The sequence below is a fragment of the Rhinoderma darwinii genome, chromosome 1, assembly GCF_050947455.1.
Source record: "Rhinoderma darwinii isolate aRhiDar2 chromosome 1, aRhiDar2.hap1, whole genome shotgun sequence".
Classification (NCBI taxonomy): domain Eukaryota; kingdom Metazoa; phylum Chordata; class Amphibia; order Anura; family Rhinodermatidae; genus Rhinoderma; species Rhinoderma darwinii.
In genome coordinates this window covers 479367016-479388038 of record NC_134687.1, presented here as the reverse complement: position 1 = coordinate 479388038, position 21023 = coordinate 479367016, and the positions used below count along the sequence as shown (strand labels likewise).

At 41.8% G+C, this 21023-nt stretch overlaps 1 protein-coding gene across 1 annotated transcript in view; it reads left to right on the top strand.

The window, feature by feature from the left end:
• Window positions 1–19565, top strand: part of MLXIP (MLX interacting protein) — a 79399-nt gene extending 59834 nt beyond the window's left edge. Inside the window, exons 15-17 of the mRNA XM_075834236.1 lie at window positions 5437–5560; window positions 13389–13518; window positions 13640–19565. Coding sequence (XP_075690351.1) covers window positions 5437–5560; window positions 13389–13518; window positions 13640–13749 — 364 coding nt within the window. The 3' untranslated portion in view covers window positions 13750–19565. The remainder of the gene's footprint in view (window positions 1–5436; window positions 5561–13388; window positions 13519–13639) is intronic.
• The last annotated feature ends 1458 nt before the right edge of the window (window positions 19566–21023 follow it).

The window sequence follows — 21023 nt, the reverse complement described above, 5'->3', positions numbered from 1 at the left end:
CAGCGCAGAGTGCATGTGAGGAGGAGTTGATGCCATTCTGACGAATGGCATCGCTGTACACTGTGTTGCAGGGCCGGGGTGTACAGCAGGTGGAGGGAGCGCTGCGCTGGCTCCCTTCCCCTGCTTGTTAAAAGCACCCTGGCTCGGCGACACCTTCGATGGCGCCGCTAGTAGCAGCAGCTGCTGCCGCTGCGGCTGCTACTACTGCAGCGACGCCACTATAGCAGAGCAGGGAGGTATCTCCCCGCTCTGCTATGTGCTAGCCGCACTTTAGCTCCTTAAAGGAGCGGAATCCCCGTGTTTTCGGGGATTCCGCTCCTGGACAGAGCGCTTGATGTCTCTGTCCATATCTGGGCAGTGACATCAGGGGAAACTCCTGAAGCGGAATCCCCGAACACATGGGGATTCCCCTTCAGGAGCTGCCGCTGATGTCACTGTCCGGATCTGCCCGGCACGGCACGGATGCATAACTTTATGCAAACCGGCCGGGCAAAATGGCCGATTTTACCGGCCGATACTCGGGCTCGGGAACGACCCGGTCGTGTGAATCCCGCCTTAGAGGTTATACTGTCCAGAAATTATTTTCTCTTTCGTTATCAATTTTATGTTCAATGCCAAGGAAGTGCTATGGGTTCAAACATAGCACCAACATATGCAAATATATACATGCGTTCCCTCGAGGAGGACCTCATCTATGTATCCCACCATTTTCGCATTGTGCTGAGATGGTGGCGGTACATAGAGAATGTCTTCCTCGTCTGGATGGGAGGACCATCGGAGCTCTCTGATTTTCATGACTTTCTTAATACAATTGACCAAACTGTTACATTTTACGTTCGTTCCAAGACCACGTTATAATTTTTGGATGTGTTTGTGGAACGGAGTAGCACGGTTTTCTCCACGGACCTATTTGTGCAGCACGCTGACAGAAATAGGTGAAGACCTCTCCCTTTCTAGTGGGAGCTGATACGTTGTCTGTTGTATAAATTTTTTTTTTTCTTTATGACCTGTATACGTTCTTCACAACATTTATTTTATTTTTATTATCCATATTATTTTGAATCCCATTTTCTCAAAATGTTAAAACGTATAGGAATTAACGATTTAATTATTATTTGAGACTAACTATTTACTTCTACCTGCGAGTAGAACTGTTCACATATATGTCTCAACTGTTTAATAAAGACATATTGAAACAGAAATAGGTAAAGATTTGATCATGCGTCTTAGGTGTGAACTATCATAGTGTAACAAGCTATCAACCAATTATTGCGGACCAAACGAATTCTCAATAAACACGATAGACTTGATCATGGTCTAGAAGGTATGGCAGATAAATTTAAAGCGAGAGGGTATCCTGGATATCTGCTGGATCAACACACCGGTTGGATCTAATTCCTAAAACTGACTTACTACAAAATAGAACAGATAGGAATAAACGTATTCCCTTTGTCTCTACCTTTTCTTATATGAGCAATAGGATTAATGATACTATTCGAAGACCTTGGCCAATACTTGGCCGTTGTCTTCCCAAAATAGATGATTTCAGTGATATGCCTCTATTCTCGTATCAGAGACCGCTCAATCTTAAAGACCAGCTTGTGAGGTCAGACCTTGGTTCTTCCAAGGGTAATCGACAAACTTATACCCTCCTAAAAAAGGTTGCTTTCCATGCTTAGGTTGTACAAATTGTATTCTTATGGTCAAAGGGAACCTCTCTAGACATCCGAATACTGACACACGGTTTAAAATGAACTATTTCCTGACCTGCAATACGGAATTTGTTATATCTGTACTCCAGTGCCCTTGTCATCTTTTATATGTAGGGGAGTCGTCACTTGATGCGAAGACACGATTGAATCAACATCGTTACACGATACGGAAGAAGAGACTCGATCTTCCGGTCTCAAAACTCTTTACAGATTTTAACCCCTTTAGAACACAGCCTGTTTTGGCCTTGTGGACACAGATGATTTTTGCAAATCTGACATGTTACTTTATGTGGTAATAACGCCGGAATGCTTTTGCCTATCCAAGCGATTCTGAGTTTGTTTTCTCGTGACATATTGTACTTTATGTTGGTGAAAAAATTTGGGCGATAAATTCAATATGTATTTGTGAAAAACTTCAAATTTTAGCAAAAATTTGCATTTTTCTAAATTTAAATGTATTTGCCTGTAAAACAGATAGTAATACCACACAAAATAGTTACTAGTTAACATCCCCATATGTCTACTTTGTTTGCATCATTTTTTTTTTCACGTCCTTTTTATTTTTCTAGTATGTTACAAGGCTTAGAACTTTAGCAGCAGTTTCTCATGTTTTCAAGAAAATTTCAATAGGCCATTTTTTCAGGGACCAGTTCAGTTCTGAAGTGGCTTTGAGGGCCTCCTATATTAGAAAGTCCCCATAAATCATACCATTTTTAAAACTGCACCCCTCAAGGTATTCAGAAAGTATTTTAAGCCTTTAGGCGTTTCACAGGAATTAAGACAATGTTGAGGTGAAATTTACAAATGAAATTTTTTATTTTTTTTTTGCCGAAATTCATTTGTAATTAAAAAAAAATCTGTAACACAGAAGGTTTTACCAGAGAAACGCAACTCAATATTTATTGCCCAAATTCTGCAGATTTTAGAAATATCCCACATGTGGCCCTAGTGTCCTAATGGACTGAAACACCGGCCTCAGAATCAAAGGAGCACCTAGTGGATTTTGGGGCCTCCTTTTTTTAGGAATATAATTTAGGCACCATGTCAGGCTTGGAGAGATCTTCTAGTACCTAAACAGTCGAAACACCCCAAAAGTGACCCCATTAAAGAAACCACCCCTCAAGGCATTTTTCTATGGATATAGTTAGCATTTTGACCCCACAGTTTTTTTTTGTTTTTTTTTGTAGAATTTAGTGGAATTAGTCTGTGAAGATGAAAATCACCTTTTTTTTTTCTTTAGAAACATATAATTTTTTCATTTTTACAAGGAATAAAGGTGAAAAAGCACCCCAACATTTGTAAACCAATTTCTCCCGATTACGGCAATACCCCATATGTGGTCATAAACTGATGTTTGGACCCACAGCAGGGCTCAGGAGGGAAGGAGCGCCTTTTGGATTTTGGAGCGCAGATTTTGCTGGATTGGTTTTCAGTGCCATGTGGTGCTTGCAACGCCCCGGAGGGACCAAAACAGTGGAAACCACACCCCTCAAGGAATCTATACCCTCTAGGGGTATAGCGAGCATTTTGACCCCACATGATCTTTTTTTTAGAGCTAAGGTGACCAAAAAACAGCGATTTTGCCGCTTTAAATTCTTTTTCTTACAGCGTTCACCGTGTGCAATAAATTAAGTTTTACTTTATTCTACCGGTCGGTACGATTACGGCGATACCATATGTGTATAGTTTTTTTTTAAGTTTTGCTGCGTTTGCACAATAAAATTAAGTTTCTATAAAATAATTAATTTTCTGAGACACCATATTCTGAGCCGTAACTTTTTAATTTTTTCGTCAAAAAAGCTGTGCGACATCTTGTTTTTTGCGGGACCAGTTGTAGTTTTAATTGGTACTATTTGGGGATAAATGCAACTTTTTGACTTTTTATTCTATATCTTGGGAGGGGTGGTGACCAAAAAATAGCGATGCTGACATAGTTTTCCGTTTTTATTTTGTTTGCGGCGTTCACGGTGCGGAAAAAATAACATTAAAGTTTCATAGTTTGGATCGTTACGAACACGGTGATATCAAATGTGTACTTTTTTTTTTTACTTTTTCATTTTTTTCCTATAATGACTTCTAGGGAAAAAAAACTTTTATTTTTACACTTTTATAAAACCTTTTTTATTAACTTTTTTTTTTTACTTTTTACACTTTGTTTTTTTTTTTTTTTTTACCTGCAGCTCTGATCGCTGCTAGAATACATTACACTACCCTGCTAGAATACATTACACTACCTAGGTAGTTCCAACTGTCAGTGTGACGTCAGTCACTCTGACAGTAAGTCTACGAGTGCCAGCCAGAGGCTGGTCCTCATAGGCTTCCATACATGGCAGACACAGAGGCCGTTGCCTGGCCTCCGGATGCCATCACAAGCATCAGCAGCCCCCACAATTGCATGGGGACCGCTGATGTGCTACAAACCCCCTAAATGTGGTGATCGCAATCGAGCACCACATTTATCGGGTTAATTGCCGAAATCATCGGCGATGAGCCGCAGATCGGCAACACTGGAGTGTCAGCTGTCGGGGGCAGCTGATCTCCCAGTTCCCGATGCACACCTTGTCGCTGACAGTGTGCATCGGGAACGACACAGTGACTTCCTGTCACTCTGACAGGAAGCCTATCGGGACCAGCTGAAGGTTGGTCCTGATGGGCTTCCGTCCATGGCAGGCACGGAAGCCATTGTTTGGCTTCCGTTTGTCATACTAACTATCGGCAAACCTGCGACTTCGGACCGCGGTCTGCCGATATGCTAGAAACCCCTAAAATTCGGCGATTGCAACCGATCGCCGAATTTAAGGGGTTAATTCGCCAAAATCAGCGGCAAAGGACCGCTGGCCGGCAAGAGTGGAGTGTCTGCAGTCGGCGACAGCTGACCTCCCGGTTCCCGGTGCACACTGTCGCCAACAGTGTGCACCGGAAAAAACTCAGTAACTGTACGTCCTCGTGTGGGAAGTAACCTCCCGCAACGACGTACAGTTACTTACTCATGCGGGTTAAACCCGGAGAACGTGATTTGAGATTCTGTATAATATACCATGTTCCGCCTTTTGAGGCGGAGTGGCGATAGAAAAAAGTTACTTAAGCGTTGAGTTACAATGGATACATAGACTTGATACCCTGAAACCATGTGGCCTCAATGTAGACTTCCCTCTTGGTAGTGTCACCTAGATGCCACTTTACCCATCGTCTTCTCCTTTTGTGTGGCCCATATCCGCATTAGTGTAGGTATTGATTATTACTGATTGCCCTGCTTGAGAAAGGGTCTTGTATTTGCATTTACCTATGGACCAATAAAACAGCACCACTTTTTTTTTTTTGCATATACCTTGGAGTGCTGCCTGATTCTTTGGATTCTTTGGAAAAACACACACACACACACACACACACACACACACACACACATACACATACACATACACATACACACACACACGTTTAAAAAAATAAAATAATAATTTGATTTGTCTGCTCATAGTAAAAATTTAAAACACTGAATTCGTTAAACTAATCTAGAAAATGAAAGCCCCATAAGTCTTGTAAAAAAACAAGCTAAAAATAGTTGATGTTCCAGAGATGTTATCGTTTAAAGAAGTACATATCCGAAATGGAAAATTTGACTTGGACACGGGTGTAATATTGAGTCTGATGATAAATATTTTTTCTTTTAGTTTTATATATTACGGAAGGTGTGAGCTCATTAAACGTGCTGTGTTTTTTTCAGTTCCTATCAAGAGCAACTTCCAGCCACTGGGGTACCTATCGCTCCTCAGAGGGTTGACCGCACAAGAGATCTGTTTGAAAAGTATGTGAAAAGCAGGACACTTGAAAACTGGAAGTTCTGGATTGTATCCTTTGTGGTTCAAGCAGTGTATTTTATAAAATCTTTAAAGAGGCTCTGTCACCACATTATAAATGCCTAATATTGTACATGATGTGATCGGCGCTGTAATGTAGATTACAGTACTGTTTTTTTTATTTAGAAAAACGATCATTTTTGACGGAGTTATGACCTCTATTAGCTTTATGCTAACGAGTTTCTCAATGGACAACTGGACGTGTTTTACTATATGACCAAGTGGGCGTTGTGGAGAGAAGTGTATGACGCTGACCAATCAGCATCATACACTTCTCTCCATTCATTTACACAGCATATAGTGTTCTTATTACATCACTATGTGCAGCCATATAAACACACTATAACATTACTCAAGTGTCCTGATAATTAATATACATTACCTCCAGCCAGGACGTGATGTGTAGTCAGAATCCTGACCACTTCTCTGTGGTTTACAGCATAGCAGGTGTAGTCTCTCGAGATTACGCTGTAAACTGTCATTCACAGCGAGATCTCGCTGTGCTGTGCTGTAAATCAGAGACGCTACAGAAGTGGTCAGGATTCTGAATACACATCACGTCCTGGCTGGAGGTAATGTATATTCATTGTCGTGACACTGCAGTAATGTTAGTGTGTGTGTATGAGGCTGCACATAGCGATATGGCTATATCGCTATCTGCAGAGTAAATGAATGGAGAGAAGTGTATGATACTGATTGGTCAGCGTCATACACTTCTCTCCACAATGCCCACTTGGTCATATAGTAAAACACGCCCAGTTGTCCTTTAAGAAGCTCATTAGCATAAAGCTAATATAGGTCATATCTCAGTCAAAAATAACCGTTTTTCTAAATAAAAAACACCGCTGTAATCTACATTGCAGCGCCGATCACATCATGTACAATATAGGGCACTTATAATGTGGTGACAGCCTCTTTAAGCTGTATTGGATAACCTGATTTCTGAACTAGAATGTTCAGCCTTTAAATAAGGATATTAACCCCTTAGTGACTGCCAATCCACCTTTTCACGTCGGTCAACAAGGGGCCGAAATCCGAACCATACGCATATTCACGGCACTTCGGAATAAGCCTGGATCGGGTGTCCAGTGCTGGGAGGAGCGGGTGCTCGGCTGTCTGACAGCCGGGCTCCTGCTCTAACGGCTGCGATCGCAGTTAACTCAGATCGGGGCCGTTTAACCCCTTAGATGCCATGGCCAATAGCAACCATGGCATCAATGTGGTTTACAGAGGGGGGGGGGGACTCCCTCTGTGGCTCGCGAATCCAATCGTGGGCCGCTGATGGGTTGCCATAGCAGCTGGGGGCCTAACAAAGGCTCCCAGACTGCCCTGGCAGTATGCCTATTAGATTGGCATGGCCTAATAGATTTCATTTCAGTTTTACACTCACGTTCAATATTGATTTACAAAGGCATTATATAAGCGATCATGAGATCGCATAGTGAAGTCCCCTAGTGGGACTCAAATAAATAATGAATCAATGTGATATCAAATTTATTAAACCGTGCACATTAAAAAAATATAACCATTATTTCCATAAAAAGTTTTTTTATTTTGTTAAAAAATAAGTACACATATATGGTATCGCCACGATCGAAACGACCTGAACAATGAAATTAACACATTATTAAAAGTCACGCAGAAAAGTGGCGTAATTTTTTTCTGCATTCCCCTTCCCTAAAAGAATGTAATAAAACTTAATCAAAAAGTCCCATGTAACCCAAATGGTACCAATGAGAACTACATATTGACCTGCAAAAAACAAGCCCTCATATGGTTACCTCGTCAGAAAAATAAAAAAAAGTTATGGCTCTTGCGAGGATGCAAAAAACAAATTATTTTCTTTAAAAAGTCTTATTGTGCAAAAGTAGTAAAACCTAAAAAACCTTTACATATTTGGCATCACGGAAATGGGATCGATCCATAGAATGAAGGTAACAGGTTATTTACTGATCAAAATGTTAACTAAGAACCTCCTGTTCAAGTTCATTGATTGAAGAGGAGAAACTAGGACCGCACATCCATAATATTAACCAGTATATTTATAGATTCTTTCCCTTCTTTCGTAATCCCTGGTACCAGCACTCCACGCTTTTAACCCAGCTGATTTTAATTGAAGGAATGACCTCATAAGTGTTTCTGCTCTTGTGCTCTCAGTAGGCCACTGGGGGCACATCTAAACTTGAATTCGTTCCATCTTTTCACTTGTTGTGGTGCCATATGGTGGTGGCTGTTGCTGTGGTGCTGCACTTGTATGGGGAGGTGGCCCAGAGGTGGCTTGGCCTGGCAGCAGGGGTGCTTCTGGGCCTTTTGGTTTGCTCCCTCTGCAGGTTCGATATTGTGGTGGCAAGTCGCGTGAAGTGGCAGGTAGGCTTATACAATTTGATCAAAATGTTAACGAAGAACCTCATGTTCATTGATTAATATTGTGGCTGTGCGGTCCTTGTTTCTCCTTTTCAACCAGTATAATATTACGCCGCACAGTAAATTGCGTAATTAAGCCGCAATTCCACATTTATTGCGTTTGTGTCCACCCCCCCTCCCCCCAAAAAAAAAAAGTTAGAAAACGTAATCAATAAAGTACATGTACCTAAAAAATTGAGCCATTCAAAAATAAAACTCATCCTGCAAAAAAACAAGCTTTTCCTTGACGGAAAAATAAGTTATGGCTCTTTGAATCCGATGATGAAAAACTGAAAAAATTGTTTGGTTGTTAAGGGCCAAAATAGGACTGTTATTTGAAGGGTTAAATAAGCAGTAGTGTATATATTTTATTGTTTAGCCACAAATGCCTTAAAGGAGTACTCCACCTTGGACAACCACTACTAGTTAGAAAGGTCCATTGACAATAAGTTGATCACGAAGTGTCGTCCTGCTGGGACCCTCAGAGGTCAGCTGTATTCCTGTGGGGAAACCAGGAAGTAAGTATTACGTTTTCCTGCAGGACCACCACAGGAAAAGTGTAAGCCCATTCATGGCCCAAAGGGGAATTTTAAAGGGAAACTACAGGCAGGGCATGGATAAATAACTCTGTATTCCTAAGCCCTTATTCACACGACAGTGAAAAACGGCCATGTGATGGCCGTCCTTTTAACGGCCTTCACATGGCCGTTTTCAGAGCAATGATATTCTATGGGTGCATTCACACGGCCATTTTTTTAAAGGCCCGTGAATAATGGCCGTCAAAAAATAGGACGTCCTATTTTTGGTCTCTTTTAACGGCCTGACTGCCCCCATAGAAGTCAATGGATCCGTTTTTAACGGCTGTCAATACATGTAACAACCGTTAAAAACGGATCTGTTACATGGGGATTGGCAAGGGAACTACTAGTTCCCTTGCTGGCTATCGTTGGCATACTCGCTGTTGCAGCGCTTCTTCAGGTGTGGTCACTCGTCTTCACGGGTTTGAAGGCGCCTCGATGACGTCATCGCCCCGTCGCGCTGCCTTGCCAGATCCCGTGCAGACGAGTGACCACTCCTGAAGAAGACAAGAGACGGCGCTGCACCCGTGAGTATGTGGCATCATGTACAGGGAGGCTGGTGTGGCACGATCTACAGGGAGGCTGGTGTGGCACCATCTACAGGGAGGCTGGTGTGGCATCATCTACAGGGAGGCTGGTGTGACATCATCTACAGGGAGATGTGTCTAGATGAACATGTGACCTTCCTTTGGGTGTTTTCAGGGGGCTGGGACAAAAAAAAGCCTGACCAATGAAATTCATCAGTTTTTTTAACGTCCATGAAAAACTGATGCAAAATGGATGTCAGAATGACTGGAAATGGATGAAAATTTAGAGACCAACTGATGCAAAATGGCCATGAAAAACTGACAGTTGATCAGTTTTTAATGGACATTTTTTTCACTGTTGTGTGAATAAGGCCTTAGGGTATGTTCACACGCAGTGACCAAAAACTTCTGAAAATACGAAGCTGTTTTCAGGCAAAAACAGCTCCTGATTTTCAGATGTTTTTGTAGCAACTCGCGTTTTTTACGGACGTTATTGGAGCTGTTTTTCAATGGAGTCAATGAAAAACTGCTCCAAAAACTGCTCCAAAAACGTCCCAAGAAGTGTCCTGCACTTCTTTTTCGCGGGCATTTTTTTTACGTGCTGTATTTTGACAGCGACGCGTAAAATTACACCTCATGGGAATAAAACACCATAAAACCCATTGCATTAATGGGCAGATGTTTGTAGGCGTAATGGAGCAGTTTTTTTAGGCCTATTTCGAGGCATAAAATGCCCAAATTAAGTCTGAAAACACTGCGTGTGAACATACCCTAACACATGTTACTTATTGACTTCCAGGTAGTTATTTATTTGCACACTGCTCCACCTTATTACCGGTGTAGTGGCTCTGGGGCTATTTAACCGCTTCAGGTCCAGGCGCCATTTTAACACACATTATTTAAACGGTTTTAACTCTTATGGCCTAGCGACACGATTTTTTTCAATATATTTTTCTCGTAATCTCATGATTACACATTTTTGTGTTTTTTGTTGGTTTATAGTTTGAAAAAAAAAAATTGTAAAAAAAATACTTGGCTAATTTTTTTTTAATTTTCTGGTAGTAATAAAATGTTACCCAAAAATAGACTTTTTATTTGAGATCGACATTGTCTACCATAAATTTTTATATATTACATGTCGGTTTTAGGGCAATTCGGTCAGGGATAGCTGGAGGGGTATTGTATGTGTCATTTTTATTTTATTTTTGGGTTTTACTTTTATTTTTTTACTATGGTCTGTCCCTTAAAGGTCAGAAAAAGACTTTTGGGGACTTAATCATTTCATTTTTTTATTTCACTTTTCCACTGTAACACAGTTACAGGGGAAATCAGCCCTGTTAGGGCTTATTTAGACAAACGTGTAATATGTCCGTCTATGGGGCCGTGCAGACAGTCCGTGAGTTCCATGCAGCGTGTGCCCGCTGCGTAAAACTTATGACATGTCCTATATTTGTGCGTTGTTCGCGCATCACGCACCCATTGAAGTCAATGGGTGCGTGAAAATCACGCGCAGCACACGGAAGCACTTCCGTGGGACGCGCGTGATTCGCACAACAGCAGTAAAAAGTATGAATGAAAACCGAAAAGCACCACGTGCTTTTCTGTTTACAAACATACAGACCGTGTCCTAATGATGGCGGCTGAGCGAAAATCATGCAGCCGCGCATCATATGGTGATGACACACGGAGCTGTTAAGTACCTTTTACGTGCGTAAAACGCTGCGTTTTTTGCGCGCGCAAAACGCACACGTTTGTGTAAATACGGCCTTATAGTGACTATTGTCACTGTTAGAGCTGTGCCTAGTTAAACCCAGCAGAAGCCTCCTACTACTGAGATCCCGGCGATCATGTGACCAGTCATATGACGGTCAGGACCAATAAAGGCAGCGGCACTGCAGCTGCCTCTATTCGTTGAGTGCTGTGTACGTGAGTACAGAGAAGATGAAAATGGGGTCTTTTCTCCGGAGTCTCTGGTCATCCGACATTCAGCTGTCCAATTGCTCGGGCAGGCAAAGCAGCACAGTGGGGAAAAAAAATAAATATATATATTATATTTAACCCCTTCCCGACCACCCCACGTAGATTAACGGGCTGCAGCACTGGTCCTTGTGCCTGTAGTCCGTTAATCTAAGTGTGCTCCTAATGGAGCGCACAGGCACTCCCCGCAGCCCGACCTCTCCCAGTACAGGCTGCTACTAGCAGCCTTAGTACTGGGGGGAAACATTGGGTCGGATCACAGCTATGATCCCCGCTGATTAACCCCTTAAATGCGGCAATCCATGGCGACCGCCGCATTTAAGTTGTTCTAGCAAAATCGATGCGATTGTGGGGGGGGAATTAGGCCTAAATGGTTGAGAAACTTCCTAAATGCTGTGTTTGAATACTTTGAGGAGTGCAGTTTTTAAAATTGGGTTACTTATGGGGGTTTCTAATATATAAGGCCCCTCAAAGCCACTTCTGAACTGGTACCCATAAAAATAGGTTTTGGAAATTTTCTTCAAAATATGAGAAATTGCTGCTAAAGTTCTAAGCCTTGTAACGTCCTAGAAAAGGAAAAAGATGTTCAAAAAACCGATGCCAATCTAATGTAGACATATGGGGGATGTTAATTAGTAACTATTTTGTGTGGTATTGCTTTCTGTTTTAGGCCGGATTCAAACGAGCGTGTGCGTTTTGCGCGTGCAAAAAAACGCGGTGTTTTGCGCGCGCAAAAGGCACTTGACCGCTCCGTGTGTCAGCCCCGTATGATGCGTGGCTACGTGCTTTTCGCGCAGCCGCCATCATTATGACGCTCCGTTTGTATGTTTGTAAACAGAAAAGCACATGGTGCTTTTCTGTCTTCATTCATCCTTTTCACAGCTGTTGCGCGAATCACGCGCGTCCCACGGAAGTGCTTCCGTGTGGCACGCGTGATTTTCACGCACCCATTGACTTCAATGGGTGCGTGATGCGTGAAATACGCACAAAGAACGGACATGCCGTGACTTTTTCGCCACGGCCTCACGCTGCGTAAAAATCACGCAACTGTCTGCACGGCCCCATAGACTAACATAGGTCCGTGTGACGCGCGTCAAAATCACGCGTGTTGCACGGACTTATATCCCGTTCGTCTGAATAAGCCCTAACAAGCAGATAGATTTTAAATTTTGAAAAATGCTGATTTTTGCAAATTTTCTCTATAAAGTTTGGTGTTTTTCACAAACAAATACTGAATTTATTGATCAAATTTTTCACTAACTTACAGTACAATATGTCACGAGAAAACAATCTCAGAATCGCTTGGATAGGTAAAAGCATTCCAAAGTTATTACCACATAAAGTAACACGTCCGATTTGAAAAAAATCGGCTGCGTCCACAAGGCCAAAACAGGCTCAGTCCTGAAGAGGTTAAATATACTACATAATACACGCAACAGGACTCTGGCCTATATCAATATGTCCAGAAAATGAAAATAAATCTGGTGGGTTTATTCCACCAGATTTATTTTCATTTTTTGGAGTTCTGTGTCTTTTTTTTTTTTTTTTTTTTTTTTGGACATATCAAAAAAAAACAAAAAACAACAATATTACAGTGGGCGGCCCTCATCTGGTTAACGTGACATCAATTTTCTTGCAGCTGCCTGTTACTGACTGTGTCTAAATGATTCTCAGACAATGTTATTGGTATTTATTGTGATAACCGCTTCTAAAGTCCCTTTTAGATGGGCCAATTATTGGACAAACCGCAACGATCAGCTGATTGTATAGTTTATGCAGCCGAAAGTATTATAGTTGTCTGCAGCACGTCTCCCTGTGTAAACAGGGAGACGCGCTGCCGTCCTGATAGAAATGTATGTGGACGATCGATCGTAGTAACGAACGCTCGTCCCCATACATAGCTCCTTGTGAAAGGAGCAAATGAGCGCTGATCAACGAGCTGTCTCGCTGATCTGCGCTCATTTACACGGCCCACCTCAAGGCGCCCTATTTACACAGCAGAATTTTTGCGGCGGATTTTGCTGCAAAATTCCGCCTCCCGTTCGTTTCAATGGGAGTCTGACACTTCTTTTTCCCGATAGCTGATTTTTTTTTCTTTTTCAGCTAGCGGGAAAAAGAAGCATCCTGCTCTATCTTCAGGCGGATTCTGCCAGAACCTCCCATTGAAGTCAATGGAAGGAGGAGTCTTTCTGCCAAAGGCAGGAATATTTCCGCAACAGATTTTGCGGCGGGACCCACCATGCAAAATCCTCTGTGTGAACGGGGCCTAAGAGGACCCTAATAGTGCATTATTTTCATGTGTGTCATTCTCCTTAACTCAGTTTATCAATCCAGTTCAGTATTGTCATTAAACCATTGTTTGACTCTTTCAATGATATCGTGTCCACAACCAGCATCGATGAGTTATACAGTACCACTCTAGAATGGCTAGATCTGCACTGCTCCCTCCCAGCTCTGAGGCCCAGTAAGTATTCTCATTCACCTCCTACATAATACATACATGCTATGTGTTCATAGTTTAAATATATAACCAATGGCTTTTCATAATACGAATTTATTCTCCAAAATCTTCATCCTTCCCCCAGTGGTGCTGAGGACATTGCGTTATCTGAGCACGACTACGTCCATTTTATCTGATCCATTAAGTTTGCCAGAGCAAGCCAAACAGGCTGTCACTAAGAACAGTAGGACTTGACGATTGATGAACTTCTCCATAAGTGGAGAGAGGGGCTTGTGCTGTTACCCTGCATTGCTCTTTGTGAGATGTCTTTCAACACTCCGTCTGAGCATTCGCGCTGAAGCAACCCGTGATTGGTCGTCAAATGCTTTCAGGGAATCCCTGTGATTTTGCTAAACATTCGCTACGTCGCTTCTTGATAGAGCAGAAACGACTGAAATGTTCTGCACTGATCACTACAACAAAGAAGATAAAGCCGATGCCACAATTTCAGAAAGTGTCAAAGGGAAAATACATTTTTATGGTGTAATCGATGGACTTCTGTTTTCACTGAAGCTTTACAGATGCCGTGTTTTAGGTGGTTTTATTAGTTCCATTTTTAGCGGCTGTACTATAGTCTGTATCCGTGATTAAAGGAAAACTCCCACAATTTCTATATAAAAGTACATTTAAAATTGACACTCTATATTAATCGCCAGAACCAGTAGATTTAAATGGGATCTGCCTTCAGTCTAGTGCCTATGGGGCTTGGCTGACCGTCCCTCCATGTTTGCAGTCGGGAGACGAGTTTTGCTCAGATTGGATTTTCACTTGTCCGATGCTTTGTTTTTCCTGGATGTAAGCGGCATTCAGTGGTCTGGCAAATACTTACCGCTGTTAAATTAAAAATTAATTAATTAATCCCATGTTTTGCCAAGCTGAACGTATTTAGTAGGAGAGTCTGCATTGAAGGCGGTCTATACGTTCAGAAGACTAATGTCTGATGCCTATGGCCAGCTTTATTCCATGCCAAGTTATTTAGAAGTTACAAGCCACCACCAGTGAATAGAACTTCTGTTCTTGTTTCCAATCGGCAGCACTTCTATTTTGCCGCTGCAGCTCCGCATTCTCATGGGGCCATTGGACCTCATTGTATCCAACCAGATATTTTCTATCCCGGTTTACACAGGGAGATGTGCTGCCAAATAATGAACATATTTATGGCCACATGAAAGATCAGCTGTGAACGAGCCTTTGCTTGTTCATCGGCTGGTTGCTGCCCTGTTTACACATTGCTGCTCGTTCACCTGATCATTGACCTATGTAAAAGGACCTGTGCTAGTAAATCTGATTGTTTGCTATAAGGCCTTAGTCACACGAACGTGTCCGTTTTGCGCACGTAAAAAAATGCAGTGGTTTACTGCGTTGCAGTTCCGCGTGACATCCGGGTACGGTGCGCATCTGCGTTTTTTACGTGCGTATGTCATCTGTATCTCTCGCGTTTTTTACGTCTGCAAAAAAAATTGAAGGAGGTGGTTTTCTTTTTCCCATCATTTGTTTAGCAACTGTTGCGTGAATTATGGACAGCACACTGATGACGTCCGTGTGCTGTCCGTGATTTTCACGCACCCATTGACTTCAATGTGTGCGCGATGCGCAAAAGACCCACATGTATAGGACATGCAGTTAGTTTTACGCAACGGACACACGCTGCGTGAGAAACACATTGACAGAATGGCCCCGTTGAATTGCATAGGTCCGTGTGACGGCCGTTGTTTTAACGTGCGTAACACAGACATGAAATACGCTCGTGTGAAGGCTATATATAGAGTTTTTGGTTTTTTTTTTTCCCCCTCCGTATCCATATATCTATATAGATGGAAACCTCTCTGTAGGCAGGGAGCGAGTTGGAGCCTGTACGGCGCCATACACTGCCATGCAGATGCTGTGTGCTTGAGCTATTCGGGATAGAAGGGACTTTTAGATAGAGGTTGTTGGCGTTTTCCTTTACTGCTATTCTATAAAACTGAACGTCTTTCAGTATTATCTTAAAAAATGTCTACTTAAGCTCCTATGTTACATTTTATTTGACTCAGGTTTTTGCTTGTTTGATTTGAAGTATCATACCAGGACTTATGTTTTTTTCTTTACAAACCTTAGGGTATAAAAGCTCTTCTACAGCTCTTCGCACTTTCATGTTGGTAACTGGACTTACCAGAGGCTGTTTTGTCTCTCCTTGGCTGTCAACGCAGGCTCTGATAGAAGCTTGTAATGAGTATTTTATGTTACAGAACATTCTTATAGACTTTTGCACACCAGGCCAGTGGAGAATGGACTTTTTATTTTTATTGTTTTAAGTTTGAGAAACTGTTGCCAAACATTTCAAGGGGAAAGTGCAGCTGCTTTCATTGTATTTAATAGTCAAAAATGCCATTAGTTCTATTGTTGTTTCTTATCATTTTTAAGATATTGACCTTTTCGTTTAAGCTCTCACAATACATTGTACATTGGCACGTACACCGCGTTCCAAATTATTATGCAAATGTTATTTTTCGCTGATTTTCCTAAATAGTCGATGCAAATGACAGTCAGTATAATCTTCAAGCCATCAACCGTTGGAGTATAATGCAAATTTTATTGAACAAATCTCCTAATGATAACAGATTTTTTTATTTTTTTTAGAAGTAAAAAACTCAAAATGCACGGTTTCAAATTATTATGCACAACAGAGATCAAAACATTTTAAGGCTATGTTCACACAGAGTATTTTGGGGGAGGAATATCTGCCTCAAAATTCCGTTTGGAACTTTGAGGCAGATATTCCTCTCCCTGCACGCCGATTTTCGCGGCAATTATCGTGCCGTTTTTCGCCCGCGGCCATTGAGCGCCGCGGGCATAAAACAGCGAGATATACGCTTTCTCCTGCCTCCCATTGAAGTCAATGGGAGGTCGGAGGCGGAAGCGCCCGAAGATAGGGCATGTCGCTTCTCCCAAGACGCCGACTCCTCCCATTGAAATCAATTGGAGGCGTTCTCGGGCCGTTTCTTACCGAGTTTTGCCACGCGGTTTCCGCGTCAAAAAACTCGGCAAAATACCCCGTGTGAACATAGCCTAAAGGTTGTAAAGAGAACTAAAATGGTAATTTGTTGAATTTGCAGCATCAGGAGGTCATATTTACAGAAATCAAAAGCTCTTTCAATAAAAAAAAACTTAGCAGGCCAAGTTACATGTTCACATAGGACCCCTTCTTTGATATCACCTTCACAATTCCTGCATCCATTGAATTTGTGAGTATTTGGACAGTTTCTGCTTGAATATCTTTGCAGGATGTCAGAATAGCCTCCCAGAGCTTCTGTTTTGATGTGAACTGCCTCCCACCCTCATAGATATTTTGCTTGAGGATGCTCCAAAGGTTCTCAATAGGGTTGAGGTCAGGGGAACATGCTGGCCACACCATGAGCTTCTCTCCTTTTATGCCCATAGCAGCCAATGACACAGATGTATTCTTTGCAGCATGAGATGGTGCATTGTCATGCATGAAGATAATTTTGCTACGGAAGGCACGGTTCTTCTTTTTGTACCACGGAAGAAAGTGGTCCGTCATAAACTCTACGTACTTTGCAGAGGTCATTTTCACACCATCAGGGACCCTAAAGGGGCCTACCAGCTCTCCCCATGATTCCAGCCCAAAACATGACCACCACCTCCTTGCTGACGTCGCAGCCTTGTTGGGACATGGTGGCCATTCACCAACCATCCACTACTCTATCCATCTGGACCATCCAGGGTTGCACGGCACTCATCAGTAAACAACACGGTTTGAAAATTAGTCTTCATGTATTTCTGAGCCCACTGCAACCGTTTCTGCTTGTGAGCATTGTTATGGGGGGGCCGAATAATAGCTGTATGCACACTTGCAAACCTCTGGAGGATCCTACACCTTGAGGTTCGCGGGACTCCAGAGGCACCAGCGGCTTCAAATACCTGTTTGCTGCTTTGCAATGGCATTTTAGCAGCTGCTCTCCTAATCATTAATTTGTCTGGCAGAAACCATCCTCATTATGCCTTTATCTGAATGAATCAGCCACAAATCTTTTCACAGTACGATGATCACGCTTACGTTTTCTTGAAATATCCAATATTTTCATACCCTGATTTCACACTTTTTGGCAGCAGAGAGATCCTTTTTCTTTCCGATATTGCTTGAAACCTGTGGCCTGCTTAATAATGTGGAACGTCCTTAAGTAGTTTTCCTTTCATTGGGCACATCTGGCAAACTAATTATCACAGGTGTCTGAGATTGATTACAATGATCCAAAGAGCCCTAAGACACAACACCATCCATGAGTTTAATTGAAAAACTAATAATTAAATGTTTGACACTTAAATCCAATGTGCATAATAATTTGGAACACGGTGTATGTCAGACCCCGATTCAATAGCGTTAAGCCTGTATCCCAATAGACTGTCTATATACTACCACCTTTACTGGTCTAAATTTGGTTTACAGTGTGAGACTGCTGATTTACAGAACAAGCCCCAAACGTCCTTTAAAGACCTAGAAGGTTTTCATTTACATACGTTCACATCACAAAATGTATGCTGCATTTAAAAAATTTGTTTTAATTCTTTCCTGTAAAACGTAGAATATTTTCTCAAATTGCGGCACAATGTAAGAATACTTTTAATACAAGGTTGTTTAAGTTCCTGGTGCTCAGAATCTTTAGAATCTTGTGTATTTTTCCCTTTTTGAGCTTTGCGTGATTTATTCATGGGGATTTAGAAATGAAACAATAAATTGGTCAAGAACGTTTTATTATACAAACGTTTTTCTTTTTGTACTTGCAGATTTGGAATGGATAAATAACCATGTTAATGAGTTTGAATAGATGTTGGTCTCCAAAAAGTATAAATTTCAAAGTTCTAGGATTCAGTTTGTAGGACCCAGTGTTATTCATACTCTTAGGCCTAATTCTCACGAGCGTATCAGATTCACGCACGTGAATCTGGTCCGTGTGTGTTGCGTTATGCATCAGTGTGCTTTGCGAGGGGCATGAGTTATTCACGCACTTGCAAAGCACCTGTGTTTTTTTTTTTATACATTTATTATCACGCACCCATTGACTTCAATAGGTGTGTGATAACGCACCGATATAGGACATGCAGTGAATCTCACGCTGCGTGAAAACTGACGCATGTGTGAATGGCCCCATTGAAAACAATGGGTCTGTGTGCTGTGCGTTGTTTCAACGCACAGCACACGGATGTGATTCGCGCTCGTGTGAATGGGGCCAGGGCTTGTATGAGCTTAGAAAAAAAACAGGTACAGTTTAAAAAAAAAAACTTTTTTTTTTTTTAACCCAAAAACCACACCTCTTGTCCATGGGCGGTGTCTGGTATTACAGCCTCATTCAAGCAAGTGAAATCTTGGAAATTGGCAGATTACATATGTCGACATTATATTTGTACTATTGTTCCACTTTCAAGCACGGTAAGAAAAGTAATATACAAAGGAGGCGCTCATACATTGAAGGTACATGTGTATTTCCGACAAAGATGTTCTCGTGTTTGATGTTACAACTTTCGGTCAAAACCCATATTTTTTTTTTCTTCTATTGCCTCCTTGGTACTACTGCTAAAACAAACACAAACACACCCCAACCCCCACCCCACCCCACCCCCCTTGGCATAAAGTGTGTTCGCATCAGTCATGTGTAATGATTCTTAAACTTAGCCAATGGGTGTGAGTATCTGTGTGTTGTACATGTATGGATGATATATAGATGTATAAAAGATATAACGTTTGGTTAGCTGCACCATATGACCGATGGACAGATTTTGCAATATTTGACTCGAACAGTTTCTGAAAAAAAACAACTTTTTTTCTTTTTTGCAATAACTTGTTTAGTGGGATTCCCGTTCCCCATGTAATTTCTTTTTCAAACCTTGGTGCAAGGTTAAAGATGTACACACTATATCTGAAACAGTCGATTATTTGCTGATGGAATTTATAATCCCGTGCATGGGTTTAATGTTTACCAGCAACAGAATAAAGCAATAAACATTTGACATTCTGAGTTGTTTTGCATTCAATTGGTTAAGATTTGGTATAAGGGATTTTGGCATTTGCACTGAGTGCACTAAAAATCTGTTACCTACTATGTGCCATTTATAACACTGGTTTCTGATGTGCCAGAGGGGCCTTTGGGCCCCCACAGGCAGCAAGGTCTGGGTGTGACTGCTACCTCTGCTCTCTGGGTACAAGTAGCTCTAGAACAAATATTGAATGGTGCAGTAGGTTGTAGTAAGCAATGCGAATATCGAGCAACAATAAGCGGTACAGAGAATAGCGATGCAGTAGACTAAAGTAGTTGATGAGGAGTACCAACAGACAACAACTGATGTTTTGACCTGATGTCAATGTCTGGAAGCTGATTAGGAGTCCAATGGCTGAAGCGATCAAGAAGGCCGGTGATCATACCAAGAGTAGTGAAGAAACTACAAACCGTTTATGTGTGTACCGAATTTGGATAGAGTGGCAGCAAGGATCTAGACTACAGGAAGCCCAATAGTCTGGCAAGCATGAAGTGCAAAGGCCAGGGTTATATAGGAAGCCAGAAGGGGGAGACGAATTAGGTAATCAAGGAAGGAATCTCGAGGCAAGAACCAAGCGAACCTAAACGGTAGATTCAGCATTAATACAGAGTTAACCCCTAGGCGCACCACGACGCAACGGTACATCCTGGTTGCCATTTGGTTTTAGCGCACCAGGACGTACAGTTACTGCACGGTTCCTGGTGCACACTATCGGTGACAGTGCACCAGGAGGTCAGCTGTCCCCGACTTCTGAACTCCTCCACTGTTGCCGATCAGCGGATCATCGCAATTAACCCCTTAAATGTGGCAATTTAGGGGGTTGTAGCACATCGGCAGTCCCCATACAATTGTGGGGGCTGCCGATGTGGTTGTTATGGCAACCGGAGGCCAGATAACGGCCTCCGGGTCTGCCATGTATGGAAGCCTATGAGGATCATGGCTTACTGTCAGTGACTGTGTCGTCACACTGACAGTTGGAATACATTACACTACCTAGCTAAGTAATAAAAATGTTTTATAAAAGTGTAAAAATAAGTTGTTTTTTTCTTAAGTCTTTTATTATAGGAAAAAAATGAACCCGTTAATAAAAAATAAAAAAAGTACACCTATTTGGTATCAGTGTTAATAACGACCCAAACTATAATATTGTTTTACCCGCAAGGTGAACCCTGCAAAAAAATTAAACTATAAACCATGCCAGAATCTTTTTTTTATTTTGGTCAACACCCCTCCCAAAATATAGAATAGTGATCAAAAAAAGTCACATGTACCCCAAAATAGTACCAATAAAAACTACAAACCGTCTCGCAAAAAACAAGCCCTTACACAGCTTTTTTTGACTGAAAAATAAAAAAAAGTTATGGCTTTCAGAATATGGTGACACAGAAAATAAATTTTATTTTATAAAAAAATAGTTTTATTGTGCAAACGCTGCA